This window comes from Mustela nigripes, chromosome 14 (genome assembly GCF_022355385.1).
Source record: "Mustela nigripes isolate SB6536 chromosome 14, MUSNIG.SB6536, whole genome shotgun sequence".
NCBI classification, from domain to species: Eukaryota; Metazoa; Chordata; class Mammalia; order Carnivora; family Mustelidae; genus Mustela; species Mustela nigripes.
The window spans coordinates 18,683,341-18,706,226 of record NC_081570.1 but is presented as its reverse complement, the minus strand read 5'-3'; the positions used below and the strand labels follow the sequence as shown (position 1 = coordinate 18,706,226).

The 22,886-nt window shown below is 54.5% G+C and overlaps 1 protein-coding gene across 1 annotated transcript in view; it reads right to left on the bottom strand.

Moving 5' to 3' along the window:
* The window catches only part of MAN1C1 (mannosidase alpha class 1C member 1), a 138,717-nt gene that overhangs the window by 11,605 nt on the left and 104,226 nt on the right, over positions 1-22,886 (bottom strand). Inside the window, exons 4-8 of the mRNA XM_059376707.1 lie at positions 21,243-21,323; positions 15,141-15,235; positions 10,006-10,132; positions 6,945-7,038; positions 1,942-2,057 (exon numbers count right to left, since the gene is read on the bottom strand). Of these exons, the coding sequence (XP_059232690.1) occupies positions 1,942-2,057; positions 6,945-7,038; positions 10,006-10,132; positions 15,141-15,235; positions 21,243-21,323 (513 nt within the window). The remainder of the gene's footprint in view (positions 1-1,941; positions 2,058-6,944; positions 7,039-10,005; positions 10,133-15,140; positions 15,236-21,242; positions 21,324-22,886) is intronic.

Sequence of the window (22,886 nt, the reverse complement as noted above, 5' to 3'; positions counted from 1 at the left end):
GATGCAGACGGAGATGGGACTGGAGCCGCAGCAGCCGCTTCATGACCAAGGTCTTGATGCTGGGGAGCTGGGTGGGGAAAACTCATCACCAAGCCTACAGTTTAAAAAGTCCATGGCTGTGGAGGCTTGTTTCAATGGGTTTCCTTTAAGCACTACCATTCCTGGCCAGATTCATGCAGCCAGAGGATAGTTAGAGCTCATTCATCCGTCTATGCAACTGCTCATACCCTTCCATCCACCATATCCACCCACGTATCCATCTTTCCACCTGCCTATCCACCCATCCCTCCATCTCTCCTCTACCAACCCACCCATCCATCCATCCACCCATCTACCCTTCCTCCTGCCCATCCATCCACCCACCAACCATCCACCCAACCATCCACCCATCCATCCACCTAACCACCCATCCATTCTTCTACCTACCCATCCATCCACCCCTCAGTCCTTCCACCCACGGATCCATCCATCCATGCATCCCTTCAGCAATCATGTGTTCATTTGCTCACATGGTTACTGTACACTTCCTATGTACAGGTACTATTGTAGGAGTGAGGCAGACACGGTGAGTGATTGGATGAGATCCTTGCTCCTAGATAGCTCACATTCTACTTGGGGAAGACAGACGATGAGTAAGCAAACATGTGCCCGGAGTAATTTTCAATGTTGATGAAGGTGAAGAAGAGCCTAAGTCTGGTGTATGTGACAGAGAGGCTGTGAAAGGCCAGTTTCCAGGGGCATTTGACTTGACCAATAAATGGGGCCCAGCCATTTGAATGCTATTCTAGGTAGAGAGGACAGGAGATACAAAAGTTCCGAAGTGGGAATGAGTCTGGTGTGTCTGAGGAAGGCGGGGGACCAGAGCTGAGAGTAAAGGGGGAAAGAGTTCAAGGTGATTGGTAGGTCTAGATCATGTGGGCAAAGGTGAGGAGTCTAGCTTCTTCCAAATGCAAAAGGGGAGCCAGTGAGGTAGGGACATGGATCTCCAGTTCTTCTGGCTGCTTTGTAGAGGGAGAATGGACTTCAAAGGGGAGGGGATCAAGAAGACTAGTTTAGGGGACATGACACCTCAGACCAAGGTGGTGGCAGAGTAGATCCAAGTTGCTCAACTTACTTTGTAGGGAAACTGAGGCCTGGAGCCTACCCAGTGCCTTTTCCTTAGTTGGGCTCCAAAGTACCTACTGATGGGTTAATGGGATTCCGTAACCCCCTTTCCAATAGCTCAGGCTAACCACCTTCCTCTTCTATCCTAATTCTCCCTCTCTTTGGAGAGACTCATCTCAGCCTACCATGCCTTGTTCAGTTCACACCCTGTAGACACAACAGTTGTGGGGAGAGACAGTTGGAGGGATACTGGGAATGACTTAGAAGATCGGGCTTTAGCTTCAGCTCTTCCAGCTCTGTACTGTGTGGCTTTGAGCAAGTGCCTTCCCCTCTCTGGGCCTTGTTTTCCATCCCCATAAAGAGAAGGAGCAGAGTTGGACGATCTACAGGAGGAGGCCCTTCCCTGCTTACATAGGCTAATTACAATCCCTCCGGCTCTGCAAGGAAATGGCTGAGGGTCTTGCTTTGGCAGCCTCATTTGGGGGCTCCCAGACCAATGTCTGGCTGTGTTCTGGGCTCTAAGACATTCATGGAAGGCCAGACACCGTGATTTCTGAATCAGACTGACTGCTGCTATAAGACCTTGGACCAACGGCTTTACCACCTCGAGCGTGAGTTTTGTGTCTGTAAAATGAGGATGCTAATGTGGCCCTAATTTCAAGGCATCTGAGTAGTCACAGCTGGGTGTGCAAAGCACATGGCTGGGAGGGAGAAGATCTTGTTCTTCTGGCCAGCTCGCCATGGGGGATGGGTGGGTGAGGCCCTGGCACTCAGGGGTCAGGGCCAGAGCTAGGGTGAATGGCCAGCTGCCCACGAAGGAGCAGGCGCCCGTCTTACCTCCAAGGCTTCATAGTACATATCTTTAGCCTCCACATCTGTCTTGGCTGACATCAACCAGGATTTGATCAAATATTCATAAAAACTGTCCCCGAGGCCTCCAACCGAGACATGGTCTGTGAGGAGAGAGAGGACGGCGCGTTACCTCCAACTGCTGAGGCTGCTGGGCCGGCCCCCCAGGGGGAATGCACCTGGGCAGCGAGCACCCCCCCACCCCATCCCCCGGGGGCCACATGCGGGTGGGGCAGCCTCTGAGCCCTGTGGGAGTAGGGGCTTACAGGAAGCCCCGGGGCGGGACTTGGGGAACCCAGGACCATCCTGAGCCCTGCTGTCTGGCACACGAGTGCACGGCTCACCCAGGTGTATAAATCATGTCCCTTTAGCAGGCCAAGGACGGCAGGGCCTCTGGTTATTAACTGTAAATGAGTTGCATTTCTTTAAAAAGATAATCTGGTGGCAGGGAGTTCAGAGATTTTTATTACCCGGTGACAAACATGGTAATTAATGCTGGGCAGGTTCATAAAAGGCCACGGAAAGGAGGGACGGGAGGCTTAATTGAGTCAGAATATGGAGCCACTTGGAGAAACCAAGCTTCTGCTGCGCAGACTATGAGAAATGGAGTTTCCAAGGAGCAGGGGTTGGGGAGAATCGGGTCTGAGGAGCCCGTCTTTGCCCTGGGGGCATCTGCCTGGAGTGGCCCCCATGGGGCAGGACTGAGTGACTCCACCCAGCGCCATCTCTGGAGAAGGATGGTCAACCAGGAGCACTTAACCAGAGAAGCGAGACAGGGACGGCACTTCACGCACATGCTTTAAAAATTAATAACAGGGAAACATAAAGGCATTTAATAGCTATAACAAAGAGCAAACTTCAGTTTCCTGTTAAGATGCACTTAAGCAGAGAGACAGAGAGAGGAAGGAAAATGGGAGCAGAGTAAAGTGGGGTGGGGTCGCTGGCGAGGGCATCTCCAGCTCCTCTGGAGAAAGTGGGGGTAGGAAGAGAGAAGGGAGGGAAAGTCGGTGGGGGGAAGAGAAGAAGGAACAGGGAATCCATCAAAAGCTGTCATTTCTCCAGGGTTTATGTGGGCCCGGAGCCTTACTGTACTACCTGTAACAACCTCCCAAGAACCCAGCAAGGTGAGCACGGCCAACCCCTCTCCCGGAGGGGACAACTGTGGGCAGGCCTGCAGGGCTCCTCTAAGGCCACCAAGGGGGCAGAGCTCTTGCTTTCTGCTACTTTCCAGCTAACCAGAGCACGAACGCGTGCTGTTTCTCTGCCTAGAGACAGAGAAGACAAGTGTGAGGGGAGTGGGACCCAAAGTCAGAGGGTGAAGACAGGTGGGGACCAGAAAAGGGGGCTGAGAGGAAGACCCAGAGTAAACCAGCCCTTCCAGCTCCTTCCGGCCCCATAAATAACTCATGGCCCAGCAAGGGCTCAGGACCTGTAAAAACTGGAACAGACCAGAGAAATCCTGAGCCTTGGGAAAGCGCAGGAGGGGTTCTGTGGGGGCTGGATCCTGCTGTGTGAAGAGATACGCAGCAACACAGCACATCCCTGACCCCCCCATTGCTACACAGTGGACAGAGCACAGAGGAAGGGGCAGGAGCACGCCGGGTCCAGCACGCAGATGCCGCGTGCGCAGCTGGAGCAGGAGGTATGTGCCTGACAGGGGTTAGGGAACGCTGCAAGTCAAACCAGGCCGGCCTCTGCTGAGGGGACCCCCCCCCCCCCAGCTCACAGACCACAGAAGAGGCACACAGGCCGGCAGCGGGGTGAAGTGGAGGAGGGGCTGCCATCGCCACACTCCTTTGGGCCTGCCGCCTGTCACTGTTTTCTCTGCCACCCAGACACTCCTAGCCCCCTGCCTCCCCAGACATCTCCCACCTGTGGTGTCCCCTCTATCAGGTACACCCCTGCCGCCCCTTGCATGGCTAGCACCTTCTCACTGCTACACCCCAGCTCAGGCATCCCCTCTACAGAGAGGCCTTTCTCGGTATTGTCATAAGCCCGCTCATCATCCTTCCCTACGGGGGGACCATGAGGAACGGGTGAGATAAGGCGCACGCAAATCTGGCCCCACGGTGCCTCACGTGGGAAGCACTCCGTGGCAGCCAGTCCTTCCATTGCTGGGTGTGTGCCTTGCCCGTGGCGGCTCCCAGAGGGGTGGTGTCGGTGTCTGCCTCCTCCACCAGGCTGTGGGCTCTCTATGGGGAGGTGGGCGAGTATGATTCGCATTTTACACCCACTGACTGTATGGCACACGTGGACACCCAGTAAGTCCCGAAGGAAAGAAAGGAAGGGAGGTTTGAGCTGTGCTGGGAGGGGCCTTGAATGCCAAGCCAAAGAGTTAGGACTTCATCATGTGGTTGCAGTGTGTCTAGGATGTGGCTGAGGGCTCCACCTGGCGGGTGTGTGCAGGAGAGGGGAGTCAAGCCTCCTGGGAGCTCTACGGGTGTCTGCAACAGGACACCCTCTTGGGGATATGGGAATGATTCTCATTTGGAGGTCCCACTGCTTTCTGGCTTGTGTGTGCCTGCAGTGTCCTACCCCAGCACCGTGTGGTACATAGAGAGCGCAGAATGGGAATTGGAAGACACAGATCTGCCATTAGCTCAGGGCAAGCCATTTTCCTCTCTGGGCCTCCACCTTTTGATCAATAAAATGCAAGAGGAGCATGAACTGGTGTCCATGAGCCTGAGCAGAGATGGGCCCTGCTGCTTGCTGACCTTGTATGTCAATACTGTCATCACACTTGCAGCAAGAGGTGGTCACCGCACAGTCTGGGAACTGGGTGGTAGGAAAGTACCACTAACCCGGGAGAGGCTGCCAGGCTGGGGCTGATGGGCAGCTCACACTGCTAACCCCACTGGGAAGAATGTGGACTTGCCATACCCTCCTGCTGAGGAAAGTGGGGATTCAGGCAGCGGACCAGGTAGACAAGCCCCTCCAGGGGCCACGCTGACTGGCAGGCAGCCTTCTGAGCTCTAGGTGACTCTGCGAGGATGGGTCTCGTCTGTGCCACGTACAGGAGCCTGGTGGACTTACCCTGGCCAAGAGTCCTAGTGGCAAGAGGGTCTTGGCCTCCCCCATTACCCTGAAGCTCAGTGTCCAGCAGGAGCGGGGGGCAGAAGGAGCAGGGGCATGGGACCAGGACACAGCCCCAACTCTCCCTCCCCAAGCGGCAGCTCCTGTGGTTGCAAATGGGCTAACCAAGGATTCAAGAAGAAAGTAAACACACTAAGCTTACGCAAGTTGGGAATGTTCTTGTCCGTTGGAAAAACATACAATTACCAAAAAATCCCAATGAAACCACAGAGAACCTAAGATGAGCCTGGTTGCCGGAGCTGGGGGTCGGGGAGGAGGCAGGCAGGTGCCTGGATGAGCAGGGCTCTAGCTTTCCCTCTGCCCTTTAGCAGGCCTCGCATTCATGTTTTATTAATATGAAACAATTTTCTATAGGTGACCGACTTTGCTCAGCCCAGCGACCCCTGGTGCAGCCTGAAAAGAAAGTTCTGCTTCTCAGCAGGGTGGGAGTGGGGAGGCTCTCTGGAATTTGCCAAGGTAGCTGCTCATACAGGGAGGTCACGCCCCTCTCCCTCCTGATGGCTTCTGCTGCGCTGTCCCGGAGCAGCTAAGGCTGACAGTCGGGTAGTTTATCTCTTTACCCAGTCAGGCCTTGCAATTAAAAGCAGTAACAGTTATTGAACTGTCTTCCCATGGCCATAATCTGTAATTCAAACCTTCATTTTCTCCCTGCACTTTTGGATTTGGCAGTGTGTTTTGGTTAAAAATACCTTGTATTTCTGTAAAGTGGTTCTTGCAGGAGGCCACTTGGGGGTGAGGTCATCACAGGGGAAAAGTCCTTGGGTCACATTTTCTGGGCCTCCTGGACCTGCAGTCAAAGAGGCCCAGGGTTGCGAGAATAAGGCCTCGGCAGTTTCTCTCTGGTGTCCCTGCAGGCTAGCCTGACCCCCAGGCCCTGCTTGCCTACTTTTACTTGTTACCTTTTGGCACAACACATATCCTCTTTGGAAGATGAACTGAAATCCATTTCCTGAAGCTTCTGACCATTACTCCCCCACCCCTCCACGGTGCACAAAAAAGCCATCTCGAGCTCTTCCCCCATTTGCAAGAGAGGAGACCGAGGCTTGCAGTGATGAAGGGCATGTCCCGGAGCCAGGCCGTCATCAGTCTCCCGTGCTTTGCTCCAAGCCCTTGATGATGTCGTAACAACTAGGGCTGGCGGCAGGGGAGAGGGAGAGGGCTCCCTGTATCAGCAGAAATGATGGAGGCATGGGAGGGGGGGCAGGGCCAAAGGAACCTGCCGCCACCAATTCGCGCTGTGACCTCCTAGCAGGAGCAATCCCAGGGTCCTGGGACACCCTCCAGCTTGCATGTCCCTGCAAATCCCATTCTGTTTCTGTGGGTGGAGCTGGGGGCTCTCAGTGAGCTTCCCGGGCCCACGCCCACCTGGCTGAGCACAAGCCTCTGAACAGAGAACAGCAGGAATCCCAGGACCCATTCCGGCCTGTGTGAGATACAACGGTAAATTCATGATTTTTGTATCACTATATAGTTGGGCTCTGGATTAAAGCTGGAGGTGGGGCACTCGATCCAAGGGGCTGGGAGAGGACACGTGGTCTTTCCTGGGGCCAGCCCTAGAGTAGAGAGATGGTGCTGTGTGGAATGGCCCCACTAGTCTGGGAGTTGACCAAAGAGGCTTCAGTGGCACCCTAAGAGACAGAAGTCTGGAGGCAGCAAGTGTGCAGGGGATGCAGAGGGCAGGCCTCGTGACGGGGCAGCCACCACACCTGTCACACAAGACGACACAAAACACAACGGCAGTGAAGACCCCCACAGTGGCTGGCATCCGGGAGCCTGGAGCAAAGGCCTCGCTGGCCTGGGGCTCTGACAAACGTGTCCCTGCTCACTTGGCCGAGGTGCCTCACACTGGATCCTGGTGGCAGTGACCACAAGGTGGGCGGCGGCTTCCCCATACTCACGTTGCATCCAGTTCCCACTCACTGGGCTCAGGAAGTTGGGGTAGAGGCCAAAGGGCTTGTTGATCTTCCTGAGGACCTTTCGGATGTTTCTGACCTGCCAAGAAACGGACAAGAGATGCACCCTCACTTTCTGGAAGGAGCCGGCAGGGCTCAGCGGCCACTGCTGAAGGAGGAAGCTTGTTGGGATCCGAAGAGGAAACCGCTCAGCCGAGGCAGGAGGGAGAGCTGCGTGACAATAGCAGGCCGCAGCCTGGAGGTGGCGAGACCGCCACGTCCTGGGCCCACGTGTGAGGCACGGCAGGCCATGGCCACGGGGGAGCCTGGCCACTGCCTTTGCACTGACCCCTCCACCTGGGGCCCTGCTAGGCCTCCCACACTCCCCTCACTTTACCCCTTCCTCACTGTGCACTGCTTTGGGGGATGGGCCTTTTCAGGCGGGGACGGGGGGTGGTTCCTGTAAGCGATAGTAGCCCCGTTTGTAAGAACTATGGGTAAAACTGCCTTTTAATAGGTCAGAAATTGTCAATACCAGTCATTTCATACAAGGAATAAATTATTGTGTCAGACATCATAGGACCATTGCAGAGGAAAGGCCTGGGCTCCTTCACACCCTGCCCTAACAACAGCCCTGAACATTTCTCAGTCCTTCTGACCCAGACCCATCACCTGCGTCACCTTGGAACCTTCGGACCACCCATCTGGTATTATCTCTGTGGAACAGGGGACAAACCCGCATCCCGGAGTTTCAGCGGCCTGCCCATGGTCAGAATTCATAAGTGGCAGAGCCGGGACACAAGGCAGGGCTCAACTGGCCACGCGGAGTAGCCCTTGTGCTCGACACGGGTCAGGGCAGGGACCGTGCGGTAACACGCGGCAAAGGCTGCCCGGCTGGAGCAGGAAGAGGCTAGATTTGCAACCTCTGGGGTTATAAAGGGCGAGAAGAGGGAAGGCTTTATCCCTTGGGGTCTGCTCTCTGGCAGGACACATAATCCTTCCGGCACAGAATCCTGGAGAACAGCAAGGCCCTCGGGGACAGTACTCTACCGTGCTTGTAGATTTATCTACAAGGCGAGGAGCAGGGAGAGCAGCCTTTCAGCTGTCAGACCTTTCTTTCCAGGGAACAGCACTTTGCTTTACCACATGAGATTTCATATCCATTTATGTTAACGAAGTCCATTATAGGGGACAGGAATGTGCTTGTACCTGAGTTATTCTCGACTGTCCTGATGGTGAGCAGTGAAGCAGGCTAAATTAGCTCCCCTGGAGGGTACGGGTGCTTCTAGAATTTGGGCCAATTTGTTGACTGCCAATAATTGCCTCTGTGGGAGGCATGATTGGGGGATGAAAATAGCCAGAGAATATAAATGTAGAGGGAGACAGAGAGACAGGCAGATGGACTCGAGGGGGAAAGCCTGAAGCCTGCTACACTAATCTGGTCTTCAAAGAACGTGGGCTTTGGAGTCAGAAAGTCCTGGGCTTGGATCCTTGTCACTTACCAGCTGGATGACCAGGACAAGTGACTGAACCTCTCTCAGTTTCCTCCTCTGTAAAATGTGGGTAACAAGACGACCCACCTCAGGGTCTGGAGGGGTGGACAGAAACACTATAAGGGTATCCGACACATAGTAAGTGCTAGGGCGGTGGTGGCAAGTTTGTCCAGACTAACCAGGGACTAGAGTGAGCTCTCTGTCCCGCTCCAGCATGAGCCAGTCCCAACCTTCCCAGTGGAGTCTGACCCAAGAGCAAAGGAAATGGGAGGCTGGGGGAGGGAAGGCTTGGCGTTAGGAAAACGGATCAGCAAATAAGACCCATCAGGAAGTGGGATGGAACTTCTTTCATGAACTTGAAAGGTGGGGTGTCACAGGTGCCAGGGTCCTCCCAGTACAGGCTCTGAAGGCAGGTCTGACGTGACAAGCTATTTAAGAGGGGGGTAGTAAACCCCAACACAGAGGAAGTGATCAAGGGGCTGAAAAGCTCCTCTTGAGCTTCCTAAGAATGCTCAGGGAGAGTCCCATACTGAATAAGCAGTGCTCTTAAATCTGGCATCAAAAAGCACATGGGCGCTTATTAAAAATGCAGATTCCCAGGCCTGGGTGACGCCCGGAGATGTGTTTCCTCTAGGCTTGCAGGGTGATGTTGGAGGGCTGGCTGGTGGACACAGGACTGGGAGCCACTGGGTAGAGGTGTAAACCTATGATCTCCCAGCTCCCCTGGCACCCCAAGAGTCTAACCTTCAGAGAAGGGAAGGCTTTGGGAGGGGAGAGGCCTCCAAAGGGACATTCCCAAAGGCAGGACTTTAGCTCCTTAGGCAGGACTCAGGGAGGGGCAGCTGCTGGCGGAGCCCAAGCACCCTCTGAGGGTATGTGTGAACCCTTCCCTTCCTGGGGTTTAGTGTTAGACCCGAGGAGACATTTCTAGATGACGGCGACTGCCATGGGTGGTCATGTGGAGGAACCCGTTCTTCTGGAGGGCTTCACAGAGGGGAAGGAGCGGGCAGCTGTCAGGCAGGCTGACAGCCTTGAGGCCAGCTCTCAGCACCCCTTATGCCCCGAGCCAGCCTGGTAACAAACAGGAAGGGCAGACGTGTGCCTCTGCCGTGGAGTGCAACCGCTTTGCCAGCCTGCTGACAACGTGAGTTAGGCAGGCATCTGGAAGGAGAAGGCGGCAGATCACACACAAAAAAGTTAACTGTCTCTGGAAAGGGGCCTTCTGCACCCGGTGGCCAATTCCTGCCAACGGGAGCGGGTGCCTGGATTTCAGTTTATGCATTCTCTCCCGATTCCACATGTGCGTGGCTGCCGCTGAGCTGACAGCCCCGGTGAGAACCTCGCTGGCAGCTTCATCTCCTCCCTGCCCCGGCAGAACCCTGATGACTCCCTGCGTGCACCTTTCTGCCACCTGGCTTCGGGCATGCATGCGCAGGGCTCCCACAGGCAGCAACGGCTGTATTAGCAACGGCTGAATTATCGGTGACCAGAGGCCCCCCTGCTGTTTGGGAACCTGCTGAGTGGGGAGAAGAGGGAGGAGCCATTGAGGGTCGGGGAGCAGGGAGAACACTTGCCTTTTCTGCGAAGACCTGGTTGCCAGAGAGCTCGGTCAGGTGTAAGAACTCCAGGTGCAGGGACCCGAACTCAGCCAGGATGCTGCTGCTCCCCGCCATGGCCCAGCCCCAGCTCCTGTTGGAGCCGCTGTGAAAAGACAGAAGCGCCCCTGTCAGCCTGCTGCTGCTGGGGCTGGCTCCCCTGCTGAGAGTAATGTTGTGGGGGAGGACTGCTCAGTGTGTGTGTGTGGGGTAACCCGCTCACCAGGCCCTGTCCTGGGAGTTCCCACCATCTGATCTCCGTTGCTCCATCCTGGGGGTCAGTACCAATAACAACCCCAGTTGCTGATGAAGACATGGATGCCCATGAACAGACTTGCTGGAGGGGATCTGAACCTAGCTAGGCCTGTCTACTGGCACTATTCTTTGTTTCTTTCATCAACCAGCCCCTGGGAGATGTGTGGGCTCTAGGACAGGGCCAGAGCTGCCTTGGTGGCCAAGATCGGGCACCCAAGTTATGCTAAATTTATAAGTGATATGGACAATGCTGTCAGGGACCATAAAGACCCTGCAGGACGCTTTCTGTCTGCTGGCTGAAGGCCATCTGGCTCCTACAATCTGTGGCGCTGTGTGGGGGGTACACTGCTGTGGCTGGGGTTGGGACGGGGACAGATGAAAAGCAGGGACCCCACCTTCTTCCCGCTTCTGCCTCTTTGGGTATTTCCCTGAGTTGGGGGCAGGGGGGGGGGGAGGGATGGGCTGCACAGAGAGGGGAGACTAGACTCACAGATAAAAAATAAAACAGCTTCTGTGTACTGAGCCACTACAGATACCAGAGACAGGGTCAAACTGTTTGCATCTTGACTTCATTTAAAGCCCACAAGGTAAAGCATCATTCATCCCAATACACGAAGAGGAAACTGAGGCTCAGAGAGGGAAGTAAGTTATCAGGAAGGTCGAAGCTGGTAGATGGTGGAGGCCAGATTCAAACTGGCCTCCCCTAATGGTCTCCCACCCAGATGGCCCCACACCCACCCAGAGGGAAGGGGAAGGTGTCCCTTCTCTGTCCCTCTTCCCCTCAGGCCAAGTGTGACTTCTCTCTCCAGCTAGCTCAGTGGGAGCCGTGGGTACCCACAGAGGGTTTCCTGAATAATGGATGCTTCCTGCCCTCGAAGAGACACTCAAGGTCAAAACAGTCACTAATCAGCCAGCTGTCTTTTGTTCTCGGTTTTCCCCACATGAGCCTTCTCCCTCTCCCTCCCTCCCTAGTGGGCTCCCTGCAGGGGGGCCAGCCTGGCAGACATGCAGACCAGGGCTGGACAGCAGCAGGCAGTGGGTGGGCACCTTCCCTCTCCTGCTTGTCTTCAAGTGCCAGCTCCTGCGGCGCCCGGCCTGGGCGACTTCAGGCAGGTCGGCTGATCTCTCTCACCCTCAGTTTCCTCATCTGTTAAATGACAGTACCCACACCTCACAGAGCTATCGGGAGGTATAAATTAGGCATGTAATTACTGTCATTTTTCACATTAGGTAATTACGCACATATAAATCATGTGTTTATAGTTTATTAAAATTATTGTTTGAGTTACTGAGTTCCTGATGGGTGCCAAACATTGTAGTGTCTTATTTTATCTTCACAACTTCGGAGGTGAATACCACGATTCTTATTTCATAGGTGAGGATGCTTAGACTCAGAGAGGGGAAGATACTTCTCCAAGATCACACAGCAAAGAACAGAACTGATAGAGCTGAATCCAAATCCAAATCCTAAGTACTCTGTGCCCCCAAATGCTCCTGTTCCGGGCGGTATCCAGAGACCAGGAGGGCTTCTGATTGGCCCTGTGAGGCCCTGGGCTAATAGAGGCTCTGCCCACTGCCTTCCTCCCAGTCTGGTAAGCCTACAAGTGGGTCTGCAGCCTGTGTTCTCTCCCCACAGAAGGGGTCACTCCACAATGCCCCTCCCCAGCATGGCAGAAGCTCCCATGGGTATGTGTATGTCTGTATGTGTGCAGTACAGTTGTGAACATCGGATCCAGACAGACCTGGCTAATTCTAACCTCACGCCACGGCTGTGTGACCTTGGGTGAGCGACCTCACCTCTCTCTGCCTCAGTGTCCTTCCTGGTGAAATGGAGTCCTTATGCTCACTGTGAGGTTGGAGAGAGAGAATCCAGATCCCGTGTTCACATGGTGTGTGGTGCACAGTGAATGCTCCAGAAACACGAGCAATTACTAAGATGTGGCTATCTGTGCGTGGTAGGAGCGTGTCTACACAAACGCATGTTTGTCTGGGAGTGTGTGGTGGCAAGAGTGTGGGACACAGGTGAACCTGTGTATCTCAGCCTGCTGATTTGGGTGGGTGGCAGTCGAGTCCGTCTGTGTGTATGAGTCTGTGTGTGTGACAGATTAATCCTTGGACTTGACACTGCCACGGTCTCGGATTCAGTGGTCCCTGCAGGACAAGGGTCACAGCTGTCCCAGCCTCTGCCTCCCAGATAGGAGGAGCAGTCAGGCTCACTTTGGGGCAGGGCCTTGTTACCCTTCCCTCCTGCTGCAACCTGGGCGGGCCCTTCCTCCTGGAGGGCCCCGGGCTGGGTGGTGGTGTGCAGCCCAGTTCCCACCAGTGGGCCCCCTCTGTAAAGAGCAAACTCAGCGCCCCGTCGGCTATAAACATCCCTGACATTCCCCCGGCTGGAACAGGGAGGCGTTTTTTTAGCAACAGACTCTCTTACCCAGAAAATGAAAGGGAGGCGTTGCCAGGAAATATGCATATACATACATATGTATACAGCACCCGCAGCAGGCAAATAGCCTAAAAATAAATGCATTTTCTTAATCAGAAATGTCAGGATCTGTGTTGCAGCCGGTCCGGGCTCTGCGGGACCAGGGTAAGGCAGGCAGCCAGCACAGGGCCACGCACAGACGCAGACGCAGGAAGGAGGGCCGAGCTGAGGTCCTCTCCCAGACTCTAGGCAGTGAGGATGGAGAAGCCAGCCCTGGGACAGAGAGCCACAAAGACAGCGTGATTGCATCTCCGCTTCCTGACAGCTGTGGCTGTGTTTCTCCAGGATTAGTGTTTGTGGGACAGGAATCTGAGCAGTGATCCAAACGTCCAGCTCTGAGAAGTCAACCCTAGCATGGAGAATGGGATTTGACTGGCTCCAGGGGCCCCCTGTGGCCTATGATGAGACTTATGTGAGGTCGCACCCCAGGAATGCTCTCGGACCACAGGGACGGACCGAGTCCCCTTTCCTCTGTGAGGCCCCATGCAGACTGACCTGAAGAGTGAAACCTGCCCAGGACCGCAAGGAAGCAGAGGCAGAGGCACTGAGGCGCTTGACCAGAGCCCAGGGCCTCTACTTCCCTTCCAGGCCACTGGGGGGCGCTGCCAGTGGATGGAGAGTCCAGAAGGAACACATCACTTCAGGAGATGGAATGGGGAAGTCTGGTGAGATGGAAATACTACAACCTTCCCCCCTGACTTAGAGCTGCGGGAGAGCCTCCAGAACGGCCCCGGGGAGCTCCTGGGTGCCTTCTGCAATATCTCCCGGGGAGTCTGCTCTTGAGGCACAGGGGTGGCAGGGCTCCTGTCCCAGGGACGGCCCTAAGAGCAGAGCTGTCAATCTCTGGCCAAACGGGCTTAAATCATATCCCCAGTTACCTAGTAGCTATAAGACTTTGGGCAAGTTAGTCGACCTCTCTGAGACTCTGTTTGAATAATGGGGGTACTATAAATATCTACTCTCAAAGGGTTGCTGTGAGGAGTACTTGGTGAGGCAACATCCAGAAACCCTTAGCACAATGCTGGGCACGCGAACTTGCTCAGTAAGCGGCCGGCCCAGCCGCATGGCTGATCTCTTATCCTGCACACAGGCCCGAACACGGATATTTGCTGAAGGAAGGAGCAAAGACTTAGACAAGGATCCTGCCCTCAGGAAGCTTCCAGGCCAGCAGGGAACATGAATAGGCACATGCTGAGGCCATAAGGAGGCAGATAAATTGTCTGGAGGCCAGGAAAGGCTTCTGGTTTTCGTGGCCCAGGTGGCAGGGCAGCTGGCCTTTGGCAGCCAGGGAAGCTGTGAGAGGAAGGCGACCAGTGGAAGAAGAGAGTGAGGAAAGGCAAGACAATGGGGCACTGGGGGTCCCCAGGAGCAAGACTCGTGCTCATAAAGATTCATCCATCATTAAGCTGGTTGGCCATTAGTTCTCTTGACTCTGACCCCACCCCTTCCCCTCTCTGGGTCTTAGTCACCACATCTGGACAATGGGTGGATATAAACACACTTTCATTCCTGTGAGAGGGAAGGGCAGCCTCATGGGGGGCAGGTAAGCACCCCCAGGCATTGGGGCTGGACCCAGCTCCAGACCCGGCTCTACGCTTCTCTCATTGCACAGCCCCCAGTCCCTTCCACTCTGACATTCTGTGACTTAGTGGCTACCCAGAAAGTCTTTAGTTCACACACTGGATTAAGCAATAGATCAGGAAGGAAAATCATGGAAGCAGCCAATAAGAATCAATGTTTTAAAACCAAGTCAGTAGAAAGAAGCATTACTGGTGGCTTCTTTCATTAATGGAACCATTCAGGAGTCTTCTCTGTGGTATAATCCATATTTTCAGCAATGAAAACTTACTATTTTTAAAGAGGAGGTAATTCCAGTAAGTATTATTAAAAATGGATTTGGAAGTCCAGATTGTGCCCAGGAATGGCTAGCTACTGGCTTATGTGACCTGACGAGGGCATTTCTTCCTTGGAGTCCAAGCTTCTGGGTTCTGACACTGGGTTCCTGAAATCTAGCCCAGGGGTCCCTCTGCTCAGGGTCTTGAGACCCCCAAGCAGTTTGGGGTACTTTCTTGTGGCGGGAGCCTGTGATGTGCCTACTGGCTCCTGACCCTAGCTGGGCACACCTGTAGGGCTGTGAGTCAAGGCAGTGTTAGGGCACAATCACAGACCAGCTGCCCCCTCCCCACCATCAGGCCTTATGAATCCTAAGCCCCAGGTTTGGTGACAAGCATTAGCCCTGGAGAGCTCTCGGCTAAAGCTAGTCTCTGCTGTGCCGCTGACTCGTTATGATTCCCACGGTGGGTCCTGTCCTCTCCGTGCCTCAGTTTCCACATAGATGCACCCAAAGCCACAAGCAGGAAACCAGAAGATGGCCTACCTTTTGAAGTTCACAACACCTTTTGGGATACCCGTGGGGGTGTTGAAAGCCGGCAGAAGCTTCTCTCCCAGCTTGATGGCCTTCACTCGGAACACCTGTAAAGGAAGCAGCACCGGCATCGTGAATGGGTCTGGGTGGGCGGGCTCCTGTGGGCAGAGGGGCCCAGGAGTTGCGGGCTGGGGGGTGGGTGGGAGGCTCGGGTTCCAGCCCTGCCTCACCGTGCCACCACTGGGAGCTTCTCAGCAAAGTGTTGCCACCCCGTGTGCAAAACCAGGGAAAGGGCCTTTCCCCCTTGACACTGTGAATCTTTCCATCGTTCCCATTTTACAGACAGGAAGGAGCAGAGAAGGTGAACAGTTAAACTATTGACATGGGGGCCAAGGAGCCGTAAGGAGGCCCCAGGCCCCAGGGCCCTGCTGGAGGCTCTGACCCCCTCACATTGTTCTTCTAATTCAAAAGCACCTGTGACCTTCTGATGCCTTAGTTTTCCTCTTAGGCATCTATTCTAAGGAAACAAGTAATCAAGGATGTTGTAAAGGTTGAATTTAAGGGCTATTTATTCCAGCATTGTTTATAATACAATCGTGGAAATATGACGTGGAAAATAGAAATATAAATGTAAATATAAATAAATAAATAAAATATAAATAAAAATAAACACAAATATAATCGTGGAAAAATGACGATATTCTAAACATCAAACAATATAGAAGTGGTTAAATTAGGACTTATCCATGCAACAGAAGACCAGGCAGCCACTGGAATGATATAGACTATTACTTCGTAACAAAGAAAGGGTTTATAGCTTATGAAAAGAAAAGTAAAATTTGAAATAATGTAATTCAACTTTAGTAAAAATTACATGCACACGGATGCGTGAGGAAAGGCTGGCAGGGAAATACACCAAAATATTAACGATGCTCGCCTAGGGGTACAGGGTAGGCTCATGGAGGAATTTTCTTCCTTTGGCTTATCTCTCTTTCTGTGCTATTTTTAATAATAAAAGCAAGCCTACAGTAAATATTATTTATTTTTTATAACGTGAGATGTAAGTTCCTTAGCAACTGCTCTGGGTGGAACAACACGTTTCCTTTCGCTTCCGAGCTCGAGGCCGATCCAGTCTACCGACCTCCCGCGTGCGGCAAAACCAAGTCTTCTTGGGTCCCCGGGCCCCAGTATGGGCCCCTGAATGGCTCAGGCGGCTGCGGAGGGCCTGAGGTGGGGAGTCTGCAGGGCTAGCTGGGACGCGGCAGCGGGGCCTCTGAGGGCAGCTGTGCCTCTAGCCTGGGAGGCCAGAGGTGGGAAGGGAAGAAGTGCCCCAGGGGCCTGCAGGGCTGGGCGGGAGAAGAGGACAGGGTCCCGCACCAGACAGTGGGTCCCAGGAGTGGGCACAGGGGCCACCCACATCAGAGTCCCGGCGGGAGTTTCTCTAGAACCCAGATTCCAAAGCCTTGGCCCAGAAGCCTCCAGTTTAGCAACAACAAAGGGCTCTCATCTGAGGCTCCTGATAGTGTCACTTGGCCCCCGGGAGGCTGCGCAGTGCGGTGCAGAGGAACCGACTTGCACCTGAACCCACTCCGGGCAGCTGACCGGCTGCCGGCTGCCGGCTGCCCCGAGGACTGCAAGTGGTGTCTTCTCTACGCTCTTAGAAATTTCCTCGTCTCCACCTTTGGAAAGCCTGTCGCTGGCGGGCACTGCAGGGTCTCAACCCCACCAGGAAGGATGCTGAGTGAGTGTGCGTGGACCAGAGGGGTACCACCGGCAAAAGAAGAACATGAGTTTACTTATTTTCTTGGAAGTGAGTAGGTGTGGAACAGATTCTGAACCCGATTCCAGGGGGCACCTGGTGGCTCAGTGGGTTAAACCTCTGCCTTCGGCTCAGGTCATGATCTCAGGGTCCTGGGATCGAGTCCCGCATGGGGCTCCCTGCTCAGCGGGGAGCCTGCCCCCCAACCCCCGCCGCCGCCTGCCTCTCTGTCGACTTGTGATCTCTCTCTCTCTCTGTTAAATAAATAAATAAAATCTTAAAAAAAAAAAAAAAAATAAATTAGATGAACCCGATTCCACTCCGTGTGTGTGTGTGTGTGGGGGGGGGGTGTTTCCCTATACCAGCAAGCAATTTGCCAGACACCAGCTGGGTACCCTACAATTCAACTCAGTTCTGACACTATCTTCCTGCAGTTCCTACAGCTTGAGGACGGAGTCCTACCACACTGCCACACCTCTCCCTCCGCCCCTCCAGACACCAGTCCTAAGTCTAGCCTGTTACCTGTGCTTCTGCACACCGTCTCTAAGTCAGAGGTTCTCAACAACCCCTCTATGGGTTTGATTAATTTGCTAGAGTGCTTCAAAGAACTCAGGAAACATGTTTACTTACTGGTTTATTATAAAAGGATGTAGCCCAGGTACAGCCAGATGGAAGAGATGCTTAATGCAAGGTCTGGGGAGAGGGCACAGAGCCTCCATGCTTTCTCCAGGACTGGAGCTTTCCCCAAATCTCCCGGTGCTCAGCCACCCTGGAAGCTCCATGGCCCAGTTCCTTTTTGGGGTTTTATGAAGGTTTCATGACATGGGCATGGCTAATTAGGCCACTGCCAGTTGGCTCCTGATTCAACCTCCTGGCTCTCTCCTGTCCCTTGGAAGTCAGGGCAGGGGACTGAATATAACTACCCTCTCACCTTCTGGTTCATTTTCCTGGCAGTGAGCCTCTATCCTCAGGTGGGGTCCAAGAGTCACCCAATTTACATAACAAAAGATACAAGGATTGCTCTCAGTGCTTAGGAAATTCCAAGGGTTTTAGGAGCTCTGCCAGAAATGGGATGAAGACCAAAAACACATTACTTATTATAAATCACAATGTATCACTATGCCAGGCATCTTCTCTACATGACCTTCAGTCCCCAGTAGCCTTGTGGGCAGGGTGTTGACCACTCTGAGGATGACACAACCGAGACTCAGAGAAGCAATTTGCTCAAGGTTGTGGAGCTGGGAAGTGACACGAGCTGCCTGCCTTTCCCACACAGAGAGATGCGGCTGCAGGCAGACAGGGTAAGCCACAGTCAGGGGCCCAGAGGTGAGAGAAACTAGCAAGAAGTATGTTCTGCAGAATGAAAGTTCTCTGGGCTGGGCCCAGGTTCAGATCTTCCGACTTGGCAGCTGTGTGACCTCAGGGTCTCTGACCCTCCTGTGCACAATGGAACGGTGTTCTTCTAGAAATCAAGTGAGAGATGCTTCCCGGTGTTCTTCTAGAAATCAAGTGAGAGAAGGTACATAAGGGAATGGGCTGCATGAACTGTAGAGAGCTGGGCAAACGTCACCTCGTGTGACTGTCACCATACTTGCCATTCTCAGGGGCGTCCTGTAGGGCTGGCCTACCAAGCAGGGGAAGTGACTCCTTTAGGCTCCCCCTGCTGCAAAGACAGGCCTCAGCCCAGGAGGGATCTGGGGTCTCAGGCACCATTCCACAAATACTCATGGGAAATCTGAAGAATGGAAAGTCTCAGCCACAGGCACCCACTGTGTATGAGATGGGAGGACAGAGAGATGGTGGCAAGTGGGGACACCGGGCCAGGCTGCATGGGGGCTGTAACCCAGGCCTGTGGCAGAAAGGCTACTGGGTCAGGCAGGCACCAACTCACCTCGGCCCTCAGGGAACGCGACCCGAGCGAGTTCCTTCTAAGTCTTGGTTCCCACATCTGCAAGTAGGCAAAGACCCCCACCCTATGGGGTGTTTGGGGGCCAGTGAGACGGGACACATCGGGTATGGTCTCTGCCATGTGTAGGTGCTACGGACAGAGGGACCAGCAGGGCGTGGCTGGAGGACGTGCTGTCTGCTCAGGGGTTCTGAGCCAAGTGGGACTTTGTGGCCTAGTTCTAAATCACTCTCCTGTCCTCCTGTCCACACCCAGCATCCATTCTGCATCCCAGACAGTCAGACTGATGACCCTTCTAGTGACACGGGGGAACTGAAGTGACCCCACAAAGGACTGCTTTTTACGTTCCCTTACCTGCCTTGACCCATGCGAGCACCTGCACGCCCGCCTTATACCTGCTTCATCCTTGTAAGGATCAAGGAGCGAATGATTTCTTTGGAATCTTCCAGTGCAGGAGATACCATCCAAGGACTGTCTGGGCAAGAATGACCAGGCAAGGCTGCCTTGTGCATATCCTAGACACTGACACCAGACATCTCAATGTCAAGACCCCCAGGCGCCGAGGAATAAGTGACTTATGGAGGGCACCTAGACCCCGTCCTTGCTCTGACCAGTTCCTAGATGCTGAGAGGGCATGGACATTAGACCACAATTCTCAAAAACCACAGATCCTAAGCAAAGAAGAGACTCATTCTCTTTTTCCTTTCTGAGTCTCCCAGATGCTCCGTCTGTACCCTCCCTCTCTCTGTGTCTTCAATAAACTCAGTTCTCACTTCCTCTTGGCTCACATTCCACTTCTGTCCTGCATGAAGCCAAGGACCACCCCAGGGGACCACCCCTCCTCTGTCCTCAGACCCAGCCAGATTACATCACTAACCAAGGCCTCAAACAAGTTCTCAGAATCACAGATACTCTAAGAGGAGGGAGGAGGAGGGTCGAGCATCAGAACTGAGGGACTCCAGTCCCCCCTGCAAATCATTGGCTCCCAGACTGACCCCTGTGAGCCCGGTCCCCACATCCTGTGGCCACCTCCCAGAGTCATGAGTGGCAGAGAGGCTGGGCAAGTACCTAGAAGAACACGGTGCCTTTCTCTGCTCCATGTCACTTTCCTGTTCTTGGGTTTTCAAATGAAATTCAGGCTTTGTTTGGCTCAAAGCCAAAGGCTCCCAACTACAATTACTTGGGGATGAATTGGTCCAAGTGGTAATCTCTGCTGAGGAGATGAGGCCCGTGGGAGAGGCCTAAAGCAGCTGGGGAGGGAGAGCAGGCACCTGATGCTTCTGAACCCCTGGCTGCAGAAATGACCTCTGCAGCCAACAGCACTGGGGCTTAGTGGGGATTTTTCTGCGTCCTCCGGCCACAGGGAGTGGGGATGATGTTAATCTCGCGGTGGACAGAGCAGGAGAAGTGCAGGGAAGGGAAAGGGCTAACGTCCAGGCATCCAGCCCCAGGCAGGGATTGTGCTGAGCAGCGCGGCCCTCTGGGTAACGGGGAGGGAGCACAACAGTGGATGACCCAGGTCCTGGGGACTTGGCCAACTTCATGTGCAGATACTTGGGCTGCGTTTTCATGGGAGGTGACAAGGGGAAGAAGAGCCTCCCATTTCTACAGAGCTCTGTGGTTTTCCCAAAATTCTCTTGCATCCTGGAGAATACGGGCTTTGGAGCTGGTCAGCTCAGGGTCAAACCTTATCTCTCCTGTCCCATTTCGCAAGGTTTCTGTGAGCCAAATCCCCACGGTGGAGAAGGAAGCGAGGCCCAGGGGTGGAAGAGGACTTGCTCAAGATCACAGCAGGTATGGTGTGGGGATAAGACCCAGGTTTTCTGACTCTGTGCCCAGGGCTCTGCCTTCTCCCCACACTTCTCAGCCCTTCGGCTAAAGCCAAGGCAGCTTGCCTGGGGCCTGAGGCCTTGCACTCAGGGCATGTGACCAGCAGTGGCTGCCCATGTCCCGTTGCCACTGGAGACCTGAAGTGGTGTCTGGCTGGTGGCTGGCTCAGGAGAGGAGCAGAGGGGTGGCGGTGGGGGGGGACAAGAGGCGGCCACAGGTGGAAATCATGAAACAACGGTCTTGGCTTCCTCCATCCTGAAAACCAACACCTGCAAAAACCAGTCCAGCAGCTCTACAAGCCCTGGCTGAGCCCAGAGCCTGTTGGGGGCTGTGCGAGGAGCTGCGTGGTTGGTGTCAAGAGACTAGTCATCGTCTTTAGAGAATTTACTATCAACTGTGGGAGCCAGTGGGGCTCACCTGGGCAGCAGAACAGAAGCATCAGATAGAAGAGAAGGAAGGGCCAGCAGGTGGCCCCGTGGAGGTTGGGTGGCCCCGGGTGGCCCCAGGCAAATCCCCTTGAATCCCTGTTTCCTCACTGGGGAAATGAGGGAGCGAGATCAGATGTTCTCCGAAGTCTTCTCACACCTGAATGGTCGAGGGGCCTCCAAGGTCAACTTACCTCTTCTCCCGTCAGGTAGAAGGCGGAGAGGAGGCCTCCGATATACCGGATGTTCACCTCAAACAGGGATGCTTCTCCACTCTGCAAGGCAGTGGGAGAGAGAAGGGGCGGGGAGCACTTGTGAGATGCCTGCTGGGCTCCAGAGGACAGCCAGGCCCTTGAGACAGGCCACTCTGGCCCCAGCCCCCGACACCGCTGGCCTGGCCACCGTTGTGCTGGGCTCCGAGGCCTCACCTGACAGTTGAGGCTGTGCTGGGCGGTGGTTTTCAGAGAAGTTGAGAGGGATCAGCACCCGCAGGGCAGGCCACTACAGCACGTGGACAGCATTACGAATAAATGCTGGGTTTGGCTTCCTTCCCTAGCCTTCGCCCGAGGCCGCCAGAGCAAAGTTAGCCCTGGCGGCTCTCCAAAAGGCTCGAGAGGGTGGTGGGAGCTGCTGGCTAACGCCTAGCCTGAAGGGAGGCAAGTTCTTTAACCCAGCCACCCCCTTCCTGAGGGACTGTCCTAGCTTAGCAGGAGGGCAGGGAGACAGGGCCAGGGGAAGGTTCTCTGAGGAGGTTCTGGGGCAGACAGGGCCAAGCTGAGGCTGAGAGGCCAGAGTGCCAGGCAGACACCTGCTGGTAAGCAGACTTCTCAGCCTCTGATCGGCAGCCCGAGGGCATGTCCACACTTGGCTTAATCCGTGTTTTCTTTCTTGGGTCTGGGCTGCCAATCAGGGATGTTGGGGCATCATGCAAAGGACCAGCTCTAGGTTAAAATCCCACCTCAGCCTCTGACTTGGCTTTGGGCTGTCAGGCAAGAGATGTCACTTTTCTCTGCTCAGGGTTCCTTCATCCTAAGGCAGGTTGCTCTGAGGGGTACGGGAGGACGCCCACCTGATGCCCCGTGTGGCTTCCCAGAGGTACCCGCTATGACCTCCCCTGTGCCCAGTGCTCCCCACATCACAGTCTTACTGCTGACCACACACAGTGACCATCCCTTCATGGGGGAGAGCTTTCCATTGAAAGAGCACCGCGAAGCCATTCTCTCTTTCAGCATCGCTTCCATTTTCCAGATGAGAAAGTCAAGGCTCAGAGAAGGGATGTGACCCCATCTTGCCTTTTTCTGAGAGCCCTCCCTAACCTGCACCAGCCTGCTGCAAATGTCTCCTGGCTCCCTGGACCTGCCAGCAGCTGGCACCCTAGGTAGCTGCCGGATGCCCATTCTCTCTCCCCCATCCACCAGGGGCCATGTGCGCCCAGGAAGATTCCCCTTCCTTCTCCCGCCTCTCGGCCTTTCTCCCATTTAGAATGGTAGGAAATGGGAGGATTCTAAGCTTCCTCACACAGACTAGCAGAGGCATCACATGCCTCAAAATGATGGTAATAATGAGGAGGAGGAGGACACCACCCTACCTCCATGTCAGACTTGACAGTGTAATTAACCCTCCAAGGTAGTTAACCTCACAACAAGCCTGTGAATTAGGCATTGTCATTGTCACGGTCATCCCGATGGCTCCCCATCCTCTCACCTACCTCTAGAGGGCAGCAGAGGATGGGGCGGGGCTCCAGGTTAGAGCCGCTCTGAGCAGATAAGCCACTTCTCCCCTCCAGAGTCACCCCCCCCCCCCCCCCCCCCCCCCCCCCCTCCCCCTCCCCGCCCCCC